The sequence below is a fragment of the Carassius gibelio genome, chromosome A9, assembly GCF_023724105.1.
Source record: "Carassius gibelio isolate Cgi1373 ecotype wild population from Czech Republic chromosome A9, carGib1.2-hapl.c, whole genome shotgun sequence".
NCBI classification, from domain to species: Eukaryota; Metazoa; Chordata; class Actinopteri; order Cypriniformes; family Cyprinidae; genus Carassius; species Carassius gibelio.
Window position 1 is genome coordinate 30,085,001 of NC_068379.1, and position 26,179 is coordinate 30,111,179.

General features: G+C 36.3%; 1 protein-coding gene across 2 annotated transcripts in view; it reads left to right on the forward strand.

Moving 5' to 3' along the window:
- The first annotated feature begins 274 nt into the window (after window positions 1-274).
- Window positions 275-26,179, forward strand: part of LOC128020139 (collagen alpha-2(V) chain) — a 28,524-nt gene continuing 2,619 nt past the window's right edge. Inside the window, exons 1-51 of one of the 2 annotated variants that reach the window (XM_052606784.1) lie at window positions 275-573; window positions 12,377-12,598; window positions 12,719-12,735; window positions 12,821-12,853; window positions 12,955-12,987; window positions 13,413-13,466; window positions 13,573-13,659; window positions 13,839-13,916; window positions 14,537-14,581; window positions 14,674-14,727; window positions 15,299-15,352; window positions 15,446-15,499; window positions 15,596-15,649; window positions 16,926-16,979; window positions 17,214-17,258; window positions 17,430-17,483; window positions 17,614-17,658; window positions 17,752-17,805; window positions 17,960-18,058; window positions 18,165-18,209; window positions 18,336-18,434; window positions 18,594-18,647; window positions 18,836-18,943; window positions 19,028-19,081; window positions 19,164-19,262; window positions 19,380-19,433; window positions 19,529-19,627; window positions 19,702-19,755; window positions 19,928-19,981; window positions 20,111-20,164; window positions 20,262-20,315; window positions 20,450-20,494; window positions 20,586-20,684; window positions 22,090-22,197; window positions 22,281-22,334; window positions 22,810-22,863; window positions 22,951-23,004; window positions 23,101-23,154; window positions 23,293-23,400; window positions 23,490-23,543; window positions 23,620-23,673; window positions 23,761-23,922; window positions 23,996-24,103; window positions 24,276-24,383; window positions 24,485-24,538; window positions 24,627-24,734; window positions 24,816-24,869; window positions 24,972-25,079; window positions 25,261-25,314; window positions 25,397-25,504; window positions 25,582-25,888. In XM_052606784.1, the coding sequence (XP_052462744.1) occupies window positions 480-573; window positions 12,377-12,598; window positions 12,719-12,735; window positions 12,821-12,853; window positions 12,955-12,987; window positions 13,413-13,466; window positions 13,573-13,659; window positions 13,839-13,916; window positions 14,537-14,581; window positions 14,674-14,727; window positions 15,299-15,352; window positions 15,446-15,499; window positions 15,596-15,649; window positions 16,926-16,979; window positions 17,214-17,258; window positions 17,430-17,483; window positions 17,614-17,658; window positions 17,752-17,805; window positions 17,960-18,058; window positions 18,165-18,209; window positions 18,336-18,434; window positions 18,594-18,647; window positions 18,836-18,943; window positions 19,028-19,081; window positions 19,164-19,262; window positions 19,380-19,433; window positions 19,529-19,627; window positions 19,702-19,755; window positions 19,928-19,981; window positions 20,111-20,164; window positions 20,262-20,315; window positions 20,450-20,494; window positions 20,586-20,684; window positions 22,090-22,197; window positions 22,281-22,334; window positions 22,810-22,863; window positions 22,951-23,004; window positions 23,101-23,154; window positions 23,293-23,400; window positions 23,490-23,543; window positions 23,620-23,673; window positions 23,761-23,922; window positions 23,996-24,103; window positions 24,276-24,383; window positions 24,485-24,538; window positions 24,627-24,734; window positions 24,816-24,869; window positions 24,972-25,079; window positions 25,261-25,314; window positions 25,397-25,504; window positions 25,582-25,888 (3,913 nt within the window). In that variant the 5' untranslated portion in view covers window positions 275-479. The remainder of the gene's footprint in view (window positions 574-12,376; window positions 12,599-12,718; window positions 12,736-12,820; window positions 12,854-12,954; window positions 12,988-13,412; window positions 13,467-13,572; window positions 13,660-13,838; window positions 13,917-14,536; window positions 14,582-14,673; window positions 14,728-15,298; window positions 15,353-15,445; window positions 15,500-15,595; window positions 15,650-16,925; window positions 16,980-17,213; window positions 17,259-17,429; window positions 17,484-17,613; window positions 17,659-17,751; window positions 17,806-17,959; window positions 18,059-18,164; window positions 18,210-18,335; window positions 18,435-18,593; window positions 18,648-18,835; window positions 18,944-19,027; window positions 19,082-19,163; window positions 19,263-19,379; window positions 19,434-19,528; window positions 19,628-19,701; window positions 19,756-19,927; window positions 19,982-20,110; window positions 20,165-20,261; window positions 20,316-20,449; window positions 20,495-20,585; window positions 20,685-22,089; window positions 22,198-22,280; window positions 22,335-22,809; window positions 22,864-22,950; window positions 23,005-23,100; window positions 23,155-23,292; window positions 23,401-23,489; window positions 23,544-23,619; window positions 23,674-23,760; window positions 23,923-23,995; window positions 24,104-24,275; window positions 24,384-24,484; window positions 24,539-24,626; window positions 24,735-24,815; window positions 24,870-24,971; window positions 25,080-25,260; window positions 25,315-25,396; window positions 25,505-25,581; window positions 25,889-26,179) is intronic. The other variant, XM_052606785.1, reaches the window with a different exon arrangement.

Here is a 26,179-nt window from a genome sequence, read left to right on the forward strand (position 1 = left end):
CTTGTTAAAAAGGAGCCTATGAGCAAAAGCTATAAAGTCAATGCAGTTAAGACTGCCATAAAAACATTTTACTGGGCTTCCTAGCAACTATACCAAGCAAGCTAGCCAGATTGTATCGGTGAATGTTAAACAAAACAAAAAAATAATAATAAAAAATAATTACTATTATAATATACAATATTACCAAAAAACAAACTATCTTTAAAGAATAGTCACGAAGAACATGCAGTGTAATTCAAAAGAGCCAAAGTGGATGCTTATGAGAGAGCACTGACAAAAGGGGGAGGAAAATTAGGGTTGGCAGCATTCTTTTTACTTGAGGCTGTTAAAAAAGAGGCAGCAAAGAGTGGGGCTGGGTCTGATTGCTGCTCTGAGCAGGAAAAACCTCAGTCTGTCTTCATGGTGAAGCAATAACCTGGACTCTTTTTTCCTTCCTCTTCCCGGTTACTTTGCACACAACAACAGCTCATGTCTTTGATATGGGCATGATGATTTTTCATCCTTATAGGACTGTCCTGTTTCTGGCTTTATCTGTGGCTTTTTTACAATTTGTGAAATGCCAAGACGACAGTGGTAAGTTGCTGTTTATTCATGAAGCTAATGCTGATTCCAAAGCTGAGGCTTTTTTGATTTTATGATTATTATTGGATAGTAATTTATTTTTTTTAAACAAAAATATTTACTTAGGTATATACATATATATCTAAAGATGACTTGAAAGTCTTGAATAGAAAGTTGCTTAAATGTAAAGTTAATTGTTTAAAAATTGGAGTTTAATTGGTCTTTCATATTTAAAGGATGTTGCACACATCTGCATTAAATTTGGTTATACTTTTGACCAGAAATCATCTCTAGTTATGCCATAAGTTGAAGATTTGGCTGTTCTATTGTCTAGCAAGTATCACTAGTTATGCCATGTGATAAGCATGCTGTACCATGAATGTCACTTGAAGGTTTGTGACATATGAGGATGGGCAAAGGGCATTTTTTACTCTTAACTCTTCAACTCTTACTCTCAACTCTTCAACATGCAGCATTAGATTTATTGTCTACCCACATCATTATCCTCCTCTCACATCTGCTGAATCAATGTCAACTCTAGCACTACACTCACATGACTCTAAAGGAACACATCTTGCAACTTAACGCAGAGCAGATGTGTGAGGATATTTAGAGGGAGGCACTGACTCTGAACATGCAGGGAAAGGGGGGGGGGGGGGGGAAAGAAAGAAAAAACACCCAGCCGAGAAAACACCTGAGTTTTATTACCTCAGTCGTTTTAAACAGGTGACGTACATTTTTCCCTAAATGATGTCACCAGACAAAAAATCCTGAGGAGGGTTTTTCTTAGGTTCTGTTGATCTTGAATGTTTAGAAGATTTCAATATATGCATATCTGAACAAAATGTTTTAGATGTGCCGCTTAGATACAAAGCCTACTGTTAGGGTTTTACAGACAGTGTGCCACCTTGTGGTAAATGATCATTACATCAAAAAAAAAAAAAAAACTATTGTAGTATCTTTCTTCACAATACAGCAAAAACACAAATTATAATATTTCTTCATTGTAAAAAGAGATTTTATTTTTCACATCAGTCTATTCTTGGGCTAAGAAATAATAATGTTTGCTGGTGTTCTTCAGGTAAATTATTTTATAACTTTATTCTCTTTTGGTATTTCTCTTAAATTAGGTATTTTTGGTGGTTTTATCTCATTACCATAAATAGCCTGGAAAACTGCATGCTTGCATTTTAATAGGCCCTATAAACAAGTCATAACTAATCTCATTAATATGTTAATCAATACATTGTAAGTATAATTAATGCATGTTTTGCAGAAAAATATAACTGAAGTCCAAGTGAAGTTGTTCTGTTCTTTGTTAGCACCATGTGACAAATCTGTTCTACTGGGCGTCATCACATGGAACAGTTTAAACACACTTAGACTTTTGGATAATGTGTCATTTTACGTAAACTAGGTTAAACAAATCGACACAAATTACTTCTCACAGTAACGTGAATTTTTTTCTGACCCAAACAGAAGATTGTCTTTCAAGCATTATACCTTTAATTACATTTTTATTACAAGGTTGTGTAGCCTCTGTACTCTTCTTTTTTTTAAATGAAAAGTTGTTTTTTGTTGTTGTTGCCACGTAATGTATATTACAGCAAATAGGGTTTTTTGACTTTACAGCTAAATATCCAAATATGTGCATTTGACCAAGTCCACAGCTTATGTGCTGATGGAAAACATGTGCTGCATTTTTGAGCTATGACTCGATTACATGCCTCTTTGGCCTTGAAAGAGGGAGAGAAAGAGAAAACGAGAAAGGAGGACAAGGAGAGAGAGAATCCTATTCTTCCTATGACACCAACCTTTAACTCTATAACCTTTACTGTACAGTCCATAGAATCTTTGACTATGGAATAAACAATTGAGAAGATGTCTTCTTAATGTTGAGTGTGCTCTCGAGCCCGCTCCATGGGAACTACTTATAAAGTAAATTATGGCAGTCAGCAAATGCAAGCCCGGGGATCACTTCCAGATGTTAAACTGGTTGCTTTGGCAGTATTTGTAAAATATTAAAACAAATGTTGGCTAAAACGTGGTTGTGGAGGAAGTCATGTAGCTGATGTAAAGAACACTGTGTCTGAACAGCAACGGCTGGAAGACAATTGTGTTTGGAAAATGAGAGTAAGTGCATCGTAGACATTTTATCATTTATCTATCTATTTATCTTCTATTATATTGTTTGTCATGTGCAAACTTAAAAAGCTCCACTAAAAGCAAGCTTTCACCCTCATGTAAAGCAGATGTAGTGAAAACATTCAAATATTCTTTTGGCAGTCTTACAGGATCAGGAAGTAAGGAGGGTGTAAGATACGCCAAACATGACGTGTTGAGAATGCAGAGGTTGGCCGTGGAGAAAATGACGAGAATTCCCCTTGAGATCCCCACAAGCTTTTTAGTTTTACACAGCTGTTCCTATTTGTCTGGAGATCATCTGGATTTGGCACATATACAATTTCAGTCCTATCTGTTTGTCTGTTGGTGCTACACTGGTCCCCAGAGAATGTCTTGATGGATTAAAGAAGCTTCGTTTTGCATGGATTGGCCCATTTAGAGCAGTGTCAATACCTCCAAAAATTAAACATTGGGTCATCATTTACTCACACTCTTGTTCCAAACATTTATTACTTTCTTGTTTCTGTGGAACACAAAAGAAGAAATTCTGAATTATGCACAAGTTGTCAACAAATCATTCAGACGGGTTTTGTGAACAGAATCAAAATATCAGTTTTGTGAATAAAGAGCTCAAAAGAATCATTTGTTACAAATTAGACATTGCAACTATTCTATTGGAATAATTTACATTTTACATGACTTTAGAAGTCATGTTGTCATACTGACTACTTTTATGATGTCAGAGTTTTCCCACTTCTCATTCACTTTCTCTATGGCCAGAATATTCTCCAAAAAATGTACCTTTTTTGGGAGTAAATGGGAATGAGTAAATATATATATATTTTTTTTTTTACCAAACCACATACCCAGCCTTTTTTTTTTTTTTATTAGCTCATCTGTCAATTGCCTCCCAAACAAAAGTCAGAAACAGATATCTGGAAAAAGGTAACCCATTTTCCCAGACAACAACCAGTATTGGCCCAAATTCGGCCCACATCTGGCCTGCATGGATTTCACACGGGCCAGATTTGGGCAGGATCTGGGCTAACACTATGTTGCAGTCTGGGTTTCCACCAATATTTACAAACCTTTTTTTTTTTCTTTTTTGCTTGTAGAACAAGAGAAAATGGTAACACTTTAAAATAAGGTTCAATAGTTAACATTAGTTAACTACTGAAGTTAACATGAAATAAGCATGAACAATACTTCTACAGCATAAATTATCTTAGTTATTGTTAATTTTATCATTTACTAATGCATTATTAAAATCAAAAGATGTGCTTGTTAACATATAATGCATTGTGAATTAACATGAACTAACAATGAACAACTGAATTAACATGAATAAATATTAATAAATACTGTAATACATGTATTGTTCATAGTTTGTCCATGTTAGTTAATGCATGAACTAACATTAACTAATGGAACCTTATTGTAAAGTATTACCGACAACTCTACCGACAAGTCATACAGAAAAACATAGTACAAATAAACCAAGCCAAAAAAACTAAAGCACAGACAATGAGGTTAAATGTACATTATGTGAAGGGTTGGTCTAAGATTGTGTTATGTAAATGTGTTGTACATCACTATATCTTGTAAACGAAATAGATTACTGTTCAGAAAGCATCAGAGTAGAGCGCCAAGGCACTGTATTATACCCTGAGAATGATACGTGTTAGCCTGTATCCTCATACAGGGGAAAGTTGACTTAATGGATGTACTATTACAAAACCCATCCCAAAGAGATAGGAATCAATTTATCAATTATAATTTTGTAGCTACATTTACAGGACGTAATATTACAAAAAAATTAAAATGATCTTGCTTGCAAAATGTAATGATGATAATAATAATAATAATAACTAATAAATCAATAACAACGTATGTGTATGTATATTTGTATGTATATATATATATAACCTAATGTAGAGAACATCATTATATAAATATATAAATGTAATCTACATATCAAAAACACATATATAGGTTCATATATATATATATATACTAACAAACCTTGATTTCTCATCTGAATAACTATAACATACAGGCATATCATTGACAAGCTCATGTTCTATACTTCAGATATAACAGTATCATAATGGTGTTGTTAATACTGATGCTTAATACATTTGTACATAAAGTCCTCTGTGACTGACCAGCTTGAAAATACATCATGAGCAGTTTTGGATTTCATGAGAAATATGTGGTTTTCTGGTCTATTTGAGCTATTCTGTGTCCAGCAACCAGGCAGGATAGTTACTTTTCTCAAGAAACCAAACTCTGTAATGAGAATGCAGTGACTTGTAGACTTCAACAAAATGATAAGATGAAATGATACGGGTTTTGGATTCAGTCCAAAAGATCAATGCAAACTATTTAATATAAATATTTAACATTCCTTTTAACTTTTGCAAGTGACTAATAGAACACAACCCTATTATATCTACAGTGTGCCGGAAATGAAACAGATGTCACACAGGCTAGACAAAGGATTGAGGGTTAAGCAAAGAAGTACGTTTTCAATTCAAACTGAGTTTAAATGTATACAAACCTACTTGTGGTCTAAGTTTTTTTATTTATTTTTTTATTTTTTAGGAAATAGTTGTATTTATTTTTGTGAGAGATCCCTACCTGACTCCATTTACACTAATACACTCATTACAGCAAGTGTTTTCAGCTTCAGTTACTGTTTAAAACTGCGACTTGATACAACTGAGAACTCTCAACATGAGAACACACTGTTCTTTTCAGCACAAGCAACTATCCTGCACTTCATGCATTCATAACAAGGACACCTCAGTAAGCCAAGTTTATATGGAAACATCTGCACAGTTTATTGAGTCATGATTATAATAGAGTGTGAGAAAGACACTGGGATCCTGAGATGCCATGCGGCAGTCACATTTCAGTTTATAAATGCCAGAGATCTGTTAGAAAATTACATATTTACTCTTTATTTGTTAGGAATATCCATTGGTTACAAGATAATAACTGGAGTTTGAATTAGGATAGTTCTCATTATAAATATCAAGGACTAATGTCCCAAATTACTGTTATGGACTTTGGTACAGTACTTGCTCTATTACTTGCTAAGTCATTTTTAGCATGTATATACTTATTATAAATATTAGGCCAAATTAATGGCTCATGATATCTTTAGGTTCAAGATATGTCTAAACATTTTGCATTAAACTGACATGAAAAAAAATGTTCATGTATGACATCCTTTAGTATTCTTGAGATAAACCAGCAATACACTTTATTTAATCAATAGAACAATATTGTTGAAACATTTTATAAATCAAACTGAAATAGAGATCCTGATCCAAGCACAGAACTCCACTCTGGCAGAAGATTAAAGTTTAAAAAACACATTCACGAGAGAGACATTTTTCCACCTTGTAAGTCAGTTCTCTCACACTGGCATTTCCTCTGGAGAAAACGCGGTGTAATGTCTAGGTCTGAGCAGTGATATTATTCCCTGCTGTCTTATAATGTTTAGAGCAAATATACCGCTCCTTACTGACTTTTATTTTAGCAAGCAAATAAGAAGACTTATTATTTTTACAAATAAATCAATTTGGAGTAGGTGTCACTGTTATGTGGTGGCAGAAAAACACTGGTAACAAGTGGAGGGAAACAGGTTAAATCCACGAAATAAAATAAAAAAAAATTGTGCCTTTGGATGTCAGAATCGGAATGCATTTACATTTTTTTTTTTTTTTTTGAATATTGTCATCAAAGACGCCATTTAAAGCTAAACACAGATGTTTAAACAGACAGACTATGGATGAAACCCGATATGATTACCCTACTTTTAAAGCATAAATGTGATTGAAACAATAGGTCAACATAATAGCCCTATACAGTTAAAGCATAAAATAAACTGCTATTCATAGAACATTTTTCATAACATTTACCTATTTTAACTCATGATTCTGACTTTTTTTTTTCTTGCAAATGCAAATTTTGATTTACTCAGTTTAATTAAAATTTTGTGGAAACTAGCCAGTAGTGTGGGATTGTAAACTCATTATTCTGAGCCGAGAGGAAAAGAGAGAATGACCAGAATTGTGAGATCTAATCTCGGAATTGTAAAATATATAGAAACTCAAAATGAACTTTTGTATTATTTTGTTCCATGGTTTTCAGACTGCAGTCAAAACAGCTGCTGATGACTAATCAGGCATTCCAAACCTCTAAAGAGAAGAACTATATAACCCTGGGACTGGCCCCGAATCATGCAAAAGAGATAAAATTATTGATTCTCTCTCATATATTTCTCATCTAATCAGTGATGATTGTTTATTATTTGATCTTTTGAGTTTGGAAAGATTCACTTAGTCCCTCTCTTTGTTTGTTTGTTTTTTTTCAATTGTTAAACCAGAGAAATAAAGTCAATATTCATATTGGAGTACGTCAGAAAACTGGTCAGGACCTATATCTCACTATTACTTGTTTGATATTATTGCACATGCAGGATGAGTTTGGGATACATTTTCAAGTACATATGTTAAAGTTCTAGATTAGAAAACCAACCAGTCAGGGAGATTTATCACCTTTGGAAGAACTGACCTTTAAGTTCAACCATGCTAAATGTCATGCTTTAAGAAGACATACGACTCTAGAAACTAAAAAAATAAATAAATAAAATAAATCTTGGAACAAAAAGGATGTTTTCTAGGGGAGTCGACTTAAGTCTTTCTTTCAAAAGAATAAGATCAAGTCCATTACAACTGATTGAAATAATCTAAAACAAGTATATGTGGATTTATTCATTAAATCTGTAACAAGTTATTTTTTGGTCCTTGATTTTATACTAAAAGAGACATTTTAAAAATAAAATCCTATTGAAAAAATGCATTCCAGTCTATTTACAGTTGCTGCTAATGACAAATGCTGAAGCTGATGATTGACGCTGTAACTTAATGAAAGATAGAAGAAGAGAAAAAGGCAAGAGAATGATGTACCACAGTGTTGGGGTCACTTGGAGTAAATGTTTATGCCTCAAGGCTCTCCATCCAAAACAATGTAACATAACCTAGAATCATGACAGACCAGCTGTGGAAGCTCTGCAAGCTCTCACAATATCCAAACATGCAACGAGGAGGAAACATGCTAGAAAAAGAAACATAAGGGAGGGATGTTTCCAGTCCCTGGAAAGTGGAGTGGAGTATATATATAGTTATGTTATCTCCTAAGAATTACAATCATTTACTTTTTATTACAAATTGAAATTTCAATTACGTTTTATCCCAAGATGTTTCCCTCCTGAATATCCATGAAAGGAGGTCAGGAAAGCAATGGGTAGACTTATGTCAGGTGATGAGATTTTTGTTGATTTTATAGCCAAGAATATGACTGGTAATGGCCTGCATATATTAAACATCTTGCCTGACACTCACACAAAGAAAAGCAACCCTTCCACGTCTGGACGTATATTACGTTTGTATAAAAGTGCAGGAGTTCAAGTTGTGTAAATATTAAAAAGCAAGCTAATGAATCCTGGAACACCCCTTTGTTATGGATAGACAGCTGTCTAGGCCACAAGCATGATAAACAGAATTATAAAAAAAATAACATTTAAAGTTTAAACTGGGGGGAAAAAAAACACGCATTAAGCATGCCTTTGAAGTTTTCATCTAAATAACAAAATACACCAGTTTTATAAAATCTTTCATTCATTTCTTTTATGCATCAAAGATTTGTAGCTACCACAGGATCCCATATACTAAAAACACATGCTCTCTTTCTAGCCAAGTGTATTAAATCACCATAACTTTCATGATGATATCTCATGCGGTGAAAGATTTGTTTGAAAAAGAGGTTTACAAGACTTGTCGATAATGTGCACATTAGAGATGCCGACGAAACGTCTTTTTATAGTTCATCTAAGAAAACTTACTGAATTTTAAAATGGTTTTATAGCTTTAAGCATTGGAAAAGGCAGTTACTAAAAAATAAATACATCTTATTTGAAATGGGGTTTATCAAGCCTAATTAAGCAGGCAACAAAAAAAAAAAAAAAAAAAAAAAAACCCTTTCTGGGCCAAGTATCTCACTGCACATCATCGAAAGCAAGCAAAAAAAAAAAAAAAAAAAAAATATGGATATGTCCAAACCAGAGGAAAACATTTTCCTTGTACAAACTAGGATGTTCTTCCTAGACTGAAATCAATGTGACTCTTCATTTGAAGATCCTTTTTGAAGCCGCAAGGACATTGAGGTCTATCATTCTGGAGTGATAGTCTGAATTACAATGTAGACATCTCATTTTCACACAGATTCTTCTTCAAAAAGAAGGAGTGAACTGTGGAGAACTCTATCATTAATTACGATAGAGGTCCGAGGTCTGTGAGACACAATTTATTTATGTCTTTGGCTTTTAAAAAGCAAGACTGTAGCCTCTTTTAAAGTTTCCCTGGAGTTTGAATGCAGCTTATCTTATTTAACTGTAAAAACCGATGCTTAAAAATTTCCTATAAATGTGTGATTCCTGGACATCAGCATTCAGTAATAAAGTTCTCAAAATCAGGATATAATCAAAAGAGAAGATCACATTGTTTGACGTTCAGATGAAAACCGTACATTTACAGACTACTCAATCACACACAAACCCATATCCTTGGTGCTGGAAAGACAGACTCAGATGAGTCACTGTTTCCATAAGGTCATTTTCTAACCCATACAGCCTCGTTCCAACAACGAAGTTCCTGAACACAGCACGTTATGATATTTCCACATCAAGCAAAGAAAATTACATGTGATTTATATTACAGTTAATCTCCGATAATGCAGCATCTTGCTGGAGATGTAAATTGTAAAGAAGAAGCTGCCCATTGTTATCCTAGACCGTGCCGACAGAAGTCTGAGGGTTTGGCAGGGAACCACAGACATTAGTTGACACGGAGTAATGCTGAGCATGTTCAGTGTGGTCAGGTCAGGCCAGACTAGAAGACTGGTGGAAAATGTCCGTCAGGAGTCCACAAAGGACCATGCTTTTGGTATCCTCATCACTAAGGGAGTTTAACCATTGCCGTAGAAAGCACAGAGTCTGCAATGAATTAATTAACTGAGGGAAAGAGTGAGCATTCTCTTCACCTTTAATGGTAAGGTTTTCATGGGTGGCTTGTGAGCGCTATTTTCCCTCCCATTATCCTACATGTGAATTCTATCTGGATTACATCTGTTTTTGCACGTGTTGTAGTTTAATTTGTTTTCTGTAAATTGCAGTGAATACCATGGACTGTGGAATATGAAACTTTTCTCTCCTTAAAAAGAAGTCAAATAATATTGCAAACATATGCTACTGTAACAGTTTATGCCAACAGCATGAAAAAGAGTATACAATTGCTTTTAGGCATCTTTGAATATGATATATAATATAAAAACTGGCCAGCTTGGCAAAAAATAATTAATAAATAAAAAAGGCCAAAGCATGGAAGTTTCCACATGCATGTTCCATTTAAACTTGAATATGACTGCAAAATAAATTCCCCTCCCATGTTCAATGCATTGAGTAGCTAATTATTACTAGAGAAACGCCAATCAGAACAAACCTCCAGAGAAAACATTTGTACAACTTCCAGAAATCATGTTTCTTGCTTGTGCAAAAAAAAAAAATGAATAAATAGATAAATAAAAATAATAAAAAAAATAAGAAAGAGTGCAATGTAGGCTGTTAAATATCAGCAATACTGGAAAACCGGTGTAAAGCTGCATAGGCTATATACTAGCATGTTGGCTGGTGTGTTCAGGAAAAGATCTAACTTGTCTTTCACATCCTTCCCTGACACATTCATTTCCTCAGGCCAAAAAGCTATCAACAATTTACAATCAAAACACCCTAAGTATTCACCACCCCTTGCTATATTTATTCATAAGCTTGAACACTCTGAATGGTCGTATCTCCCCGTTAGCTATAATGTGTGGCCACGTTTGATCTGCATTCCAGAATCAATATGGGAGGAACATTTCTTATGAGCATAGAGCAAAACAGATATGAGAGGCCAAAGTTCTTGTCTGCTTCTTTACCTGCTCAGTTGCTCTTTGCTTGCTTGGTCGCCAGTATTACAACCTATTAAATATTTTTCAAATAGCCTAGTGGGGAGCAAAAACATCCTTTTCAGGCTGGAGATTTCAGGTGAGAACAAACCCCGGAAGGTTTCACTGTGGCAGCCGGATAAAGCTCAAGGGTGCCTCCTGGTGTTCTGGTAGATTACTACAGCAACCCGTACTGCCGAACGTGAACATTTGAACATTTGCGACAGAGCTGTTCATTATTCTGTAAAGTTCTTGTAGTTCGATAGCTTGAAAATGTTGAATTAAGAAATAGTTTCTTCTAAACTTTATTTTAATGATTGGCTAAATTGCACAGTGCAGTAGAGGTCTGTTGGAAGCAATAAGTAGCCCATGAATCAGACGTCCTGGAGAGCATTAGCTCATGTCTTCCCACCAGAGGCTTTCCAAAAGGCAAGGGATCACCTTTTCCAGTAATTCTCAGCCTTTACTAACCTATCTGGCCTTGGACTAGTTGCAAGCAGGGGCGATTTTATGATTTTCATTTTGCGGGACTCAGCCTCCAATGAGGGTATAATAATAAATAATGAATAAATAAATAAAATAAAATAAATAATGTTTGACTAATAGGTTAGGGTGGTATACTAAAACTATTGCAGTATTCCACTAATTCATTAATATTTCCATAAGTAAGATGGGTATAACATTTGAGTACTGAATAAGCCAAATACAATACTTCTTGATCACACACACACGCACACACATAAACACAATTTTACTGTTTGCATTTCTAGTACAAACTTTTTCATTAGCTCAAGTATACAAACCTCTTTTTGTGTTCAAGTAGTCCTACCGTCTGTCACTGTCTTCAATCATTTGCACATGTAAGGTAGCTAATGTTGAATGCACTGTAATAGGTTTATATTGAAAATTTGATTTTCAAATGAAAATAGCAACATGATAGTTTTAATATGTGTGAAAGGCAACATTTTTGCTGGAGGAAACAGCCGTGGTGTTTGTTAGCTGGATCAGTGTGTTATGAATTATTATTATTTTATTTTTTTTACCGCCTAGTGCATGCTGTCCAGAAACTTAATGCCCCCTTATCATTACAGGTTATTGCATATTCCAAGGTGCAGGGGTTATGGAAACATGGGGGGTTAGTGATGTCACCCCCCCCCCCTGCCTTTTTAGTGCTTAAACAGCTTGTTTTTTTAATTGAAACAAAATCTCCCTTTGTATTGAACATTGTGCTTCGTAACCAGGTGTTATTTATGTTCTAAAAGGAAAATTGCACACTAACTAAAGTTAAAAAAGTGAAATCATAATCAACCACCACTTTAAGTTTTGTTCTTCTGTTTAACATTAAAGAAAATATTTTGAAGACTCTGGGTAACCAAATACTTGCTGACACCCATTAACTTCTGTTATATGGGAGAAAAAAGGCCCATCACTGAAGTCAATGGGGACCAGAAATTTGATATAACTTTAGATACAAAATTACTGTCTTTGTTTGATGTGTTCAGAAAAATACCTATAATAATACATGTTAAAATAAATCAAATACAACTATATATGACAGGTTTTAATTAACAATGAGTTTTTAATAAAAATGTGTGTGTGTACACAATATTTATATAGTATTTACCATTTTTGCCCATAGAGGATGAGTTGAGCTGTACAGAGAACGGACAGGTGTACACAAACAGAGACATCTGGAAACCTGAACCATGCAGGATCTGTGTTTGTGACAGCGGAGCCATCTTGTGCGATGAGGTGCAATGTGATGAAGTCTCTAACTGTGCGAAGGTAATAATTCCAGAAGGAGAGTGCTGTCCTGTGTGCCAGAGTGACACAACGCACAGCACTGGCAATGGCAGACCAGGTGAGGATGCGCACCACATTTAGATTCATTTAGCATCTTCATGCAAATCTGTGTTTTGAAATTTTAGAATGGATAAACATCAACTATTTTTATTTTTATCTATTTCCTTTTTCTTGTCAGCAGACAGAATTGCCAAGGTATTCTATAAAGTTCAATAAATATATAAATAAAGATATTACAAATAAAGTCTTCTATTTTGAGTTTCACTCTTCTTGATTTCAGGGTCAGAAAGGAGAACCTGGAGTTGTCCCAACTGTATGTTTGAATGAACATTTATCTTACATGAATATGAGGATGGATATATAACAATATTTGTACAGTTTGTAAATAATACATACATTCAATCTTGATTTTAGGTTATTGGAATAAGAGGCCGTCCTGGACCAATGGTAAGATTTCTTCATTTACTTTTGTAGGGTCCTGATCGAAATTAACAAAATAGATCAATCAAATGAAAAAAAAAAAAAAAAAACTGCTTTCATGCCGTGCTTTGTGCAGTTAATCAATCATATATAGCTACAATATCTAGTACATTATTTGATATATATTTTCTGATGTCTGGACACTAGATGGAGACAGAGCACAGCTCAATTTATTTTCCTTGAACTGGATTAGTCTTTATTTGAACTTTTCATTTAACCTTGCTAATTGATTATTTTGAAACTTAGAAATTCTTGCAAAAACTCATCCAGTCTAGTTGCAATCAGAACTTTGTGTGTGACAACTGTGACAACACAGACTAGAGCTATATTGCTAATGCTAACAGGACTGTTTTTATTTACTTCGATTGTGTAATTTTATGCTTATTATATAGGGTCCTCCAGGAGCTCCAGGATACAGAGGAGACAGCGGACCTAAGGGTCGTCCTGTAAGAAACAACAAATTAATTTCAAAATGTGATTAAAGATATGAAATATTGTGTAATATTATTGTAATGTTATGTTACTTTAGCCTGATTTTAATGTTTATTTTAGGGTCTCAGGGGTCCCCCAGGATATGACGGAGAGCCTGGTATTCCAGGACAGCCAGGAGAGCCAGGGCCCCCAGGACATACCCCAGGAGTGAGTTTATTATCTATAATTCATTAATGATTATATTTTCATATAGTTCATTAATCATCACAGAAAGTAGGACTGCAGGACAGAATATAAAAAAGAGAGGTGAAGTAAAAAAAAAAACACAACAATTACAATATAGAGAAAGTTTCAGTTGATAAAGCCCCATGTCCTCTCTTACTTAGGGAGAGTTGTCTTCACATATGGCTGGAGGATTTGCTGACAAAACAGGAGCCCAGCATGCCATGATGCCTGGAGTCCGGGTAAGTGGAGATTCTGCCATTTAAACAAAAATATGTGCCGTATTTTTCGGACTATAAGTCGCACCTGAGTATAAGTCGCATCAGTCCAAAAATACGTCATGATGAGGAAAAAAACATATATAAGTTGCACTGGACTATAAGTCACATTTATTTAGAACCAAGAACCAATAGAAAACATTACCGTCTACATCCACGAGAGGGCGCTTTATGTCTTCACTGTAGACTGCAGAAGCACTGAGCAGCATAGAGCGCCCTCTCGCGGCTGTAGACGGTAATGTTTTCTATTACTTCATTTCTCTTGGTTCATTTCTCTCGGTTCATGTCAAATTATTTTTTGATAAATAAGTCGCACCTGACTATAAGTTGTAGGACCAGCCAAACTATGAAAAAAGTGCGTCTTATAGTCCGGAAAATACGGTATCATATAAGCCACAGACTTATGAGGAACATTACAAGCAATGTATCATACTCACATTACAGCAATGCTGTGTTAAAAGAATAAGCTGAATTACAGAATCAGACAATTGCTTCATTTGATTTGGATGCTGTGTTGTGTTCAAAAAGTGCTGTTTCACAAGCACTCTGTGATTTATTCTAGTAACAACACTGTTTTTCAATAGGGGGAGGCAGGAGCAAGGGGACCGCCTGGGCCAAATGGAGCACCAGTAAGTATTTATTTGATAAGAAATCTTTGTTACACATTTCAGGTCAAAAGAATATGGCTTTCAGCAGTAGCATGTTTTTCAATTTCCTCTAGGGGGTGCCAGGACCACAGGGACCTCCTGGTGATGTAGGAGATACAGGGCCAATGGTGAGGCAACATGATTAATTATCTACTGTCTGTGAAAACTTCAGAATTTACTGGGGGCAGTCTTCCTCACAATCTTTATTTCAAAAGCAAACAATCATCCAGGAAGAACTCAAAAAGTACTAGCTGTTTGGTATTGGAGGTGGAAGAGCACACTAGTCATTTACTTCCCCACCTACAATCCCAGCCGGTACCGAGACTCGACCTTGTGACCTCTGAATTATGTTACATATCCTTATACTAAGAAAAGCTTGTACATTATGAGGCACAGAAGATGGCAGGTTTTATCTTTGGCTATTTGTTTTTTGTTTAGTTTTTTGTTTTACTTAAGTGATTATAAGGCAGGTTTGTATTGTTTAAGAATTAAATATACTTTAAGGGTGTGAGGTATGAGGTATTGATATGACTAATAGCTGTTAACACCTTTCAATGCTGTAGAATCAGCCTTTCTAATAAATTCCACGATCATACTGATTTTGGAAGCAATGCATTGTTTTGTTACTAAATAAACTGGACAATATCATTGTTTTTATGTTTAGTCATCATTTGGTAATGACTGTTCTGCATTGTATAGGGTGGTGCTGGCCAGAGAGGACCAGAGGGTCCTTCAGGGAAACCTGGTGAAGATGTGAGTACTCTATGATGTATCATGAGAATCCTCACAACAATGTGGAAAAATTAAACAGGATCTGATATTGATTTATTTATTTTTTGGTCACAGGGAGAAGCAGGGACTCCAGGAGGTGCAGGAGAAATGGGATTTCCTGGATCCGCTGTAATAATAATACTCTTTATTAGCAGCTTTTATAATTGAAAGGTATTGCTTGCAGTGGTTGGTAGTTTTATGTTTGAATATTTTTTTTATTTTCAGGGAGCAAGAGGATTTCCAGGGACGCCAGGGCCACCAGGTTTAAAGGGCCAGAGAGTAAGTCAATTCTTAGTCTCTAGTGTTTTTATTTTTATTTTTCATTGAAATGTGGTTTCACTTTAAAAAAAAGTTACAACAAAGACAATTTGACTCACAAAGAATAATAAATATTTTAAGATTCTGGAGGTCACTAATCAAATGCGGTAATTCATGATGTTGACAATGTGAACTCGTTTTGCAATAAATTACAATATAAAGTAGAAGCATTGCTAGTAGTCTCAGATTTTTGAACCTGGCTCTTTTATATGCTCTCTTATTGTTATATCCCACTTTTGTCAAGTGTGAGAATTTCATTCTCTTGGTCTGGGGATCTTTTCAAGTTGCTATTTTCCTCTTTATTGAGTGCACTACATTACTTACAGATCATCCACCAGGCCACCAGTTTGGTCTTGAATACATCACAATACATTATATGAAATACCTGTAAGAGAAGTCAGACTTCACACACCAAATTTTAAAGAATAAAATATACGACCATCATGTTCGACAATAAGTAATTGCAGCTTATTTTTCACAAGCAACTATAAAGCACACAGTTCCCTTGGTTGAAAAGACAATTCATATTAATACTACAATAGAATGCAGAATTTTCAAATAATACAAGTTACTTGTGTTTTTTGAAGGTTACTTTGGAAATGTAATAGGTTACAGATTATAAATTACCCTATTTACAAACAAACAAACAAACAAAAAAAACACTTGAATTAAGATAACAAACTTTCTTTTATTTTAAGCCACCACAAAATCAAACTTTAGCATCTCTTTTTACTCTGAGATCATTCTGAGGTTAAATATAGATTTAAAATCATAACACGATATGGTTTAATAGCCATGATACTGTTTCTGAAATCAAATCTTTGCATAGAAAATATGAAAAAAATAAAGCATATACATTAACCCAAATAGAAAATAAAACAGTTATTGAATAAGCATGTGTCCTATTGTGTGTCCTTAACTCCTGAAACATTGATGCCTCATATTTTAGAGCTGACAATGCATTTTGGGAAATATATCAATTAAATCTCTCTCTCTCTCTGTGTGTGTGTGTGTGTGTGTGTGAAAATTTTCATGTAACCCCTTTTTTAATTGTTAACATTTTCATAAGTAACTGTTATTTGTATGCACTTTTTTTTGTAACAGATTACAATTACATTTATTTTGTAATAAAATGATGTAAATCCATTATGTAACTAGTTACTCCCCAGCACTACCTATTGTTACTTTTAGATTTCTAAATGGAGTCTAACAAAATCTTTGTCCTTTCATAATTCAGGGGCACCAAGGTCTAGCTGGTCTTAAAGGAGAACATGGAGCTGTGGGATCAAAGGTTTACCTTATGCAAATTTACTTAATTATTAAATAGCCACTCACTAGAAACCCTAACAGTTAATATTGACAAAGCTTTAAAAGAGCAGAACTTTATGGCTTCATACTTGTGTATATATATATATATATATATAAACACAAATATTAAATATGATTGTATTATCCATTTCATGTTTCTGAGTACATTTTCATTATATGTTTCTAAGTACATTTTCATGATATGTTATTATTTTAGGGTGACTCCGGTGGACCTGGTGCAATGGGTGCCCCTGGTCCTATGGTAAGAAGACCACATCCCAATTCATTTCCCATCCCAATTTAAACTTCAATTAAAGTAGAATTACAGATGTGAATCCAGTAGATAAAAACAGATGTTCTTCATTCTTACAATACCACAAATGCTTCTAACCTCATTTCCAATGAAATTAAAATGGCCTGTTGCTAAATGCAGGGTCCCAGGGGAATGCCAGGAGAAAGAGGACGCCCAGGCCCAAGTGGCACACCGGTGAGAACAAAAACATTAATAAGTGATAGCACCTTTCCAACAACTTTAATCAGAGCTTCTAAGTATAATAAGAGTAGTGTTTTTTTTATTATTATTATTGGTTATATTTTTTTATATATATGTTTTTTAGGGTATGCGTGGTGCTCAAGGCAATGTTGGGAAACCAGGTCCAATGGTAAGAAATTTCAATGAACCAAAGGATAATATGTGACAAACCAAGCAACTACAAACCTTGTGATGCTAATCTATAATGGTTTGATTTTTAAAGGGTCCTTTGGGAATTAATGGTGCCCCAGGGTATCCTGGAGGCCCAGGCATGAAGGTGGGTTATGATATCAAGGATCTATACATATGTTTTGTAGCACTTTTACATTTATAGCTATTAGTCCTATATATTGTAATAGTTCATCTGAACTTTAACACTCCATTAAATCATTGTTAAATCTATTATTAAAAGATATATAATTGCTTTACAGGGTCAACCAGGACCTACAGGTGTGAGGGGACCAGAGGGGCCACAGGGACAAAGAGGAGAGACAGGACATCAAGGCAGATCTGGACCACCTGGACAACAAGTATGTTTGTGATGGTCATTTTGCACATTAGTACATGATTACAAATATAAAGTCAATTATTTATTAATCTGTAATGCAAATTGAGCAATTATAATGAATTTTTCAGGGGCCTATGGGCACTGATGGTGGTCCAGGATCCAAGGGCCCATTGGTATGTTAAAGAAAAAAATATTTACGTAATACATTAATGAAAATCAGCAAAAATGTTAACGTATTGCTGTTTTCATGGGATTACAAATGCAGATATTGGCAGCTAATACAATATAACTTTCTCTAGGGAGCTCCTGGTCCTCAGGGTCCTGTTGGTCTGCTGGGCCCAAATGGCCCACCAGGACCTCAGGGAAGCACTGGACAGCCTGGGATCAAGGGTCAAGGGGTAAGGAATTCTTTCCACATGTTGTAACATATGTATTTATGAAAGGAATATTTTTTGTGTTCATATATGTAGTATTATTTGTACCCTAAAATGTGTATAATTAAAAACAATTAAGAACACTGAATCTCAAACTAGTCTTTTGTTTTGTGTTGTGTTTAGGGAGATGTAGGTGTTCCTGGATTTAAAGGAGAGGCTGGACCTAAAGGAGAACCTGTACGTTTTGATTGAATAATGCTGTTGATCTATATACATGTATCTTTTTTCACACAGATGAAGAATGCAATTTCTATACCATGTCGTCAGACATAATTACAAAATAGTTTTCATACAGGTAAAAAACGAGCCGACAAAACAAAAAAACAGACATTACCTTTAAGTGTAATGCATTTTTTTTGTAATAGGGTCCACCAGGAGCACAGGGAGTAATCGGACCTCAGGGAGAAGAGGGAAAACGTGGGCTCAGAGGAGATCCAGGTTCTGTTGGTCCACCCGGACCTGTTGGTGAGAGAGTGAGTCTGATTTTCTTTTTACGGCCTTTACAAAAGCAGACTGTAATTTCGAAATTTTCATTGGGTATTTATTGTCTAATATAGGGGGCACCTGGAAACCGAGGATTCCCTGGTCAAGATGGCTTACCGGGTCCAAAGGTAATAAAAGAGTTCAATCAAATTCAAAGTATTAACTAGTTGAATTGAATTAGCTGAATATTTTTGTTCATAATTATCCAAGGGTGCACAAGGTGACCGTGGAATTACAGGAACTTCTGGTCCTAAAGGCTCTACTGGAGATCCAGGGAGAACGGGTGAACCAGGTCTACCAGGTGCAAGGGTAAGTCAAACTGTTCATGTTTTGTGTCTGAGTCAGAGAAGAATGCAAATAAAGGTATAAAAAAATAAATAAAAAAAATACATCACTAATTGATTTTCTGCATGCTCTTTTTCTCAGGGTTTGACAGGTACACCCGGAGTTCAGGGTGCCGAAGGAAAGCCAGGACCACTGGTACCTTTATCTGATGTTTTCCATTCAAGACTGGAATAAAATATTCACGTTTTTAAATGTAGAAATAAAGAAATGTTACTATTCACCTTCTACAGGGTGCTCCAGGTGAGGATGGTCGCCCAGGGCCTGCCGGGTCACCTGGAACAAAAGGCCCTCCTGGAACTATGGGATCAATAGGCCCAAAAGGTTTTAGTGTGAGTAGAATTTGTATTCATTTATTAATATATTCTCTATAAGTACATGACTTATCATTTGAACAATAATTCAGGGGGATCCAGGAAAGCCAGGTGAGCAGGGATCTGCAGGAGTTTCTGGGCAAAGGGTGAGTTACAGCAGTTAAATATATTAAATACTTTTGACACTGCAACACTTGAGAGTAACTGCATAACAACATGCCAAAAAAATCAATAAACAATAATAACTTTGAATATCTGAGAAATCACATTGTTTTAAATGAAAATTAACTTTGTCCTTCAACCCTGACTTTCTCGTAGGGAGCACCAGGCAAAGATGGAGAAGTAGGCCCAGCTGGTCCGGCAGGTCCACATGTAAGTGTGTTATTATGTCTCTGTGTTACACAAGCATCTGCTTTTGCTATTGTGTTGTATAGCTATTAAACTTACAATTACACAAGTGCAATTAGAGTACAATGTATGATTTTATTTCTTGATTTTCAGGGTCCAGCAGGTGAGAGAGGCGAACAGGGACCTCCCGGAATGCACGGCTTCCAGGTGCTTGATTTATGACTATTTAATCTTTTTTGGTTTTTTTAATCTTATTTGTCTGCCTCTTTTATAAGATCAATGTCCTTCCTTACTTATTTCGCAGGGTTTGCCGGGACCAGCAGGTGCTCCTGGAGAGGCAGGAAAAGCTGGTGATCAGGTACAGTTAGTTCACTTCAACACTAAGTTGATCACATCAGTACATCAGTAATTCCTTGAAAAAAATGGATGAAAAAGTTAAATGGGACAAATGGCAGGAAACAATGCTAAACAGAAATGTATCTTTCTTTCAAGGGTATTCATGGTGAAGGAGGCCCAATAGGTCAAACTGGACCAAGGGTGAGTTCTAGTTTTACCTTAAAACGCTTCTGTAAACACACATTGTTGAGGTCAAGACATGTCCTTATTGGTCAGTCATTTCATTTAACAGGGTGAACGTGGGATTCCAGGAGAAAGAGGAGAACTGGGATCTCCTGGTTTGTCTGGAGCCAAAGGTATCCCAGGGGCACCTGGTCCTGATGGCCCAAAGGTAAAACTAAATATCTATTGTTAGTAATGAGAGACAGGAATAATGCTTGCTCTGTTTAAATTATTTAAGTATAGTATGTTATGGTAAACAAGTATTTGTTTTAACGTTCTAAGAGATGAGTCAGAATCATTTTCTGTGCTAATCTAACACATCCCAGATTCTTGACAGATATGACGCCTTTATAAATATCATTATTGTAGGTTCTCTATGCCCCACCTCTCTCAAACAAGTTGTTTTCTACAAAGTCTCTTCTTATGACAAGCGCAGTCTGCTCTGATTGGCCAAATGACCCAGGGTTTGGCCGAACATCACAAGCATTTGTCAGAAATGTAACGCCCCTTTCCATAATCGTGAGCTTCTTCTTTCAAAATAAATGTAAAACAATTAATTATGTCCTTAGTTTTACCATCAGTTCAAGCCCAAAAGGGGAACAGAGTCGCAGGACAGACACAGTGATGAAGCTCGTATGTGTTTGCAGTTCACAAGCCACAGACTGTTAAGACAGCTGAATCCACCGTGTGACCATCTCTCTCCCTCTCTTTCTCTCTCTCTCTCTCTCTCACACACACACACACCCTAACATGCAAAACTCCATGTTTGAACATTCAATAGCAAATATTAAACTAATGCACCTGCTTTCAGAAGGCCAAATAAAGTTATTTTGCTTTTGTCTACATAGCATCTCTCTGACATGACTGCTTCAACACTAACTCTGGTTACTGAAACCACACCTTCTTTCTTTGCGTGAACATTTGGGCGGCATTACACAAATATTTCCACTTAGTGATGAAGACGTGGGGGCGTGTTTGAATGAGCCATTTTAGGGGGACATGGCAGAGTCTTAACTTTGGTAAAGAATATCTGGTCACACTTTATTTTAAGGTCCAATTCTCACTATTAACAAACCATTAAGTATGATTTTGCCTCAATAAACTCCCAAGTAATAGTTAGTAAGGTAGTTGTTAAGTTTAGGTTTGGGATAGGATTAGGAATGTAGAATATGGTCATGCAGAACAAGTGCTTTAAAAGTACTAATAAACAACCTATATGTTAATAATAGACATTCTAATAAGCAGCTTAGTAATATTGAGAATTGGCCACTAAAATAAATTGTTGACGATTATCTTTTTGGATTTGAGACTTTAGTCTTTGCAACTTTACAGATCTTCTTTATGCACCAAGAGCTTATAAAATTCCAAAGAGATGGGAAAAATTTTGATTGCGTCATAAGACCCCTTTAATGTACAGTAGATTGAGCATGGAATACACCCTGAAATAAACACACTGCATCAGTTTCACTATGCAGCTTCTGTACTTTATAATCCTGACATATATAGTAAAGATAAAAGTTGTTTTTTAATGTTTTTAAAATTTTAATTTATCATTCTGTTAAATTGTATTGTAGGGTAGCCCTGGGCCTCCTGGTACAGTGGGGGATCTAGGCCCTCCCGGTTTGCAGGGAATGCCAGGTGAAAGAGGGATCTCTGGCCCATCAGGTCCAAAAGGAGAGAGAGTGAGTGGCGATATTAGATTTACATTGTGCACTTAGATATTTTTATATTTGTAGTTCTTTAATTTACCTTTTTCCACATTCAGGGAAATATTGGTGAGAAGGGATCAGAAGGCACTCCTGGAAGTGATGGTGCAAGGGTAATTATTTGTTCTTTTAAAACATTATAATCAAGTGGTCATTAATTGGTGGGTTGCAAATCATTCTGATGATGCCAAGGACAAAAAATTACAAATAAAATAAAATAAATCATAAAAAAATAAAATAAATTAGCTATGATATAGTTATGATAATCTATCATTCTGTCATTTTGATCATTTCTCTTCAGTACAACTAGTTTAGAACCACTGCCTTAATGCATCTCTTACTGATTTTCAGTGACATAAATTTGAAAGGAACATTTCAAACTGACAAAAGCTGAGATAAAAGCATACATCTCAATATCAAGCATTAACAAATGTAAAACAGACATCTCAGTAATTGAACAGAGGATGAACTGTACAAGACTTGTTCAAGCAGGCCCGTTCATAGATGCATGCACAAAATTCTCTGTAGATGATGCTTAATATGCATGAAAGAATACTCTCATATTGACGTGTTGTCTTTCACATGTAGGGTTTGACAGGCCCAATTGGCCCTGCAGGACCCGGTGGTCCAAGTGGTGAAAAGGTACATACATCTACTGTCATTATTATCTATATTTTATTGTAATAATGTTTTCTTCCACCACATAAGTCTAACGTAGTGTTTTAACAGGGAGAACCAGGCCCTAAAGGACCACCTGGACCTCCAGGATCAAGAGCAATGCCAGTGAGTTGATATTTGGCACTGAGATACACAAGGCAACAATGTTTCAAATAAGCCAAATGTATTGATTTAACAACAAATATTTGTGCTAAACCCAAGGGATCCCGTGGTGAACCTGGGCCAATAGGTGCTGTAGGCTTTGCTGGACCACCGGTAAGTATACATTTTGAAATCTGACAAAAACCTCATTGTTGTTTGATATTGTATGCATTAACTATGTAAAAATGCAAAACTTTGAGTAAGATCATTGAGTTAACTGTTTCTGAATTTGGTGTGCTTTCAAAACCACAGGGTGTTGATGGTCAGCCTGGTGTGAAAGGACCACCAGGGGAGCCTGGACAAAAGGGTGATGCTGGATCTCCAGGCCCTCAAGGTTTGGCTGGTCCTCCAGGGCCACAGGTGACAAAACACTTGCATAAAAATGGTTTTCAGAAGGTGCTATGAAGATGATAGGTAATTAATAATCTCCTTAATCTGTGTGACAACAGGGTAATATTGGTGTGGCTGGACCAAAGGGTGGTAGAGGAACACAGGGGGCACCTGTGAGTATAGTTATGATAACAAATACTGTATCATATATGTTTAATGGCTAGTCAGTTAACAAACCTTAATGTTTAGGGCCCAACAGGTTTCCCTGGATCTGCTGGAAGAGTTGGCCCTCCTGGTCCAACGGTATGTTGAATGGACAATAGAGGTTCACAATCACAAATCAGAAACATCAAAACATTTGAAAGATGTATTTAAAATGTATTTTCTTAGGGTCCTATTGGTGAACCAGGTCCACTTGGTCTTCCTGGGAAAGAGGGTCCTCCTGGTCTTCGAGGAGACCATGGATCCCCAGGACGCCAGGGAGAGAGAGGTCCCCCTGGGCCTGCTGGGAGCCCTGGAGACAAAGGAGATTCTGGAGAAGATGGACAACCAGTAAGTGCACCAGATGTTTCTCAGGTGAAATACTAAAGTGTAAAAATAGAATCTTAACGGTTATTTTCATTAGGGACCTGATGGTCCCCCAGGTCCTGCAGGAACAACAGGGCAAAGAGGAATTGTTGGTCTTCCTGGTCAAAGAGGAGAACGTGGAATGCCAGGACTCCCTGGACCAGCTGTTAGTATCCATTACAAAACATCCCAAATTAATTGAATAATTAAATAAAGAAAAATAAATTAAATTAATTACTGTTCCCTATGGTGTACATACTGTACTAAATGACAGCTGAGTTTACTTCTTTATAAAAAAGACCTCCACTAATCTGCTTGCTCATGACTCACTCATGTAGGGTCCTCCAGGAAAACAGGGCACATCAGGAGCCTCGGGAGACAAAGGACCTCCTGGATCAGTTGGGTTGCCTGGTGCTAATGGACCACGGGGGGATCCTGGACCTGATGTAAAATTTATTTAATATAATTGTTAGAGAACTACATTTGTACTGACTAGATTTACTCGGCACAATAAATAAATATAAAAATTTTTGGTTTTGATTATTAGGGACCTGCTGGGTCTGATGGCCCACCAGGAAAGGAAGGTGTCATAGGGGCCCAGGTGAGATCTTAAACAATCAAATGACCCATGTCCAAACCTTAAATTATAGCTGTGTCAATCTTACAAAAGCTGCTTACTTTCTTTTAAGGGTGATCGAGGAGATCCAGGCCCAGAGGGTGCGGCTGGATCTACAGGACCACCTGGTTCCTCCGGTCCTGTCGGTGCAACTGGAGGAATTGGGAGGAGAGGAGAGCATGTAAGTCTTATATTTCTTCTTATAATTTAATATATACTAGAATGCATGTTGGCTCATGTTTTCTTCACGCTGTCTTGGCAGGGTTCAAAAGGACCTTCTGGCCCTCCAGGTTCTGCTGGAAAACGAGGACTCATAGTAGGAAACCTATGACATAACACAACATGGCATAATAAGAAAGGCTCCAATTACCTTAAAGTTGCAAATAAAAACAACTGCTCCATTTTTCAACTATTTAAGGGGCCACAAGGACCAAGAGGAGATAAAGGAGATCTGGGAGACCATGGAGAAAGAGGACAGAAGGGTCACAGAGGATTTGCCGGATTACAAGGTCTTCCTGGACCACCTGTAAGTTATAACAAAGACCCCCTCCAGGTTTAAAGGGAAAAAAAAAGGTTGTTTCCATAATTTGCGTGAGTCATGTAATTCATTAAATATAAAATATCAAGCAATATATTATCAGTGAAGCCTTTTTCCATCGTAAAATTTTACATTAACTTTTTACATTACATTTACATATTTTTTTTAGGGCACAACTGGAGAGCAGGGAGCTCCAGGCATCTTTGGTCCAAGTGGACAAAGGGTATGCTTTTAACTTTTTTAATGTGAATGATTTACAACTAGTCAAATGGTAATTGACATGAAATAAACAATTTGTCTCACAGGGACCTCCTGGGCCCATTGGGCCACCAGGAAAGGAAGGGTACATTGGACAGCCTGGACCTATGGGACCTCCTGGTTCAAGAGGAGTTAGTGGTGATATTGGACCAGAGGCAAGTTAAACTTTCCTGCCACTTCACATAGCATTAAAATTTAAGACACCCATTTATTTTTGTGTCATCATGATTAGGGACCTCCTGGAGAACCTGGCCCACCTGGCCCTCCTGGCCCTGCTGGACCTCCCACTGCAGCTATGGAAGATCTGTTTGGTGGGCCTCAAGATTATGATGCTGGTCCTCCTCCCCCGGAGTTCAGTGAAGATGAGGCTCTTCCCAAGAGTAACTCAACAAGCATGTTCCAAGCTGATCCTGGAGTTCAGGCTACTTTGAAGGCTCTGAACAGCCAGATTGATAGCATGCGTAGCCCTGACGGTAGTAGAAAGCATCCTGCCAGAACTTGTGAGGACTTGAGACAATGCTACCCTCAAAAAAAGAGTGGTAAGTTAAATTAAGGGTATTGCACAGTTCGTTAATTCATTACTGTATGTAATACAGTGACAAATCAGTATCCTACATTTACAAACACAAGCTCACTAGAAAAAAAAACATGCTGGGGTGAAATTTATGAAAAATTATATTTTGTGACAATTTTAAAGTGTCTAGTGAGTGGCACTAAAGACTTTATCCAATCAGATAAACAGACTTCTGAAATGAAATTTCTGGGGAGTGGCGAGAAAAAGTTGTACCAAAATAATGTACCACCTATATAATCCTTACTTTAAACCTATG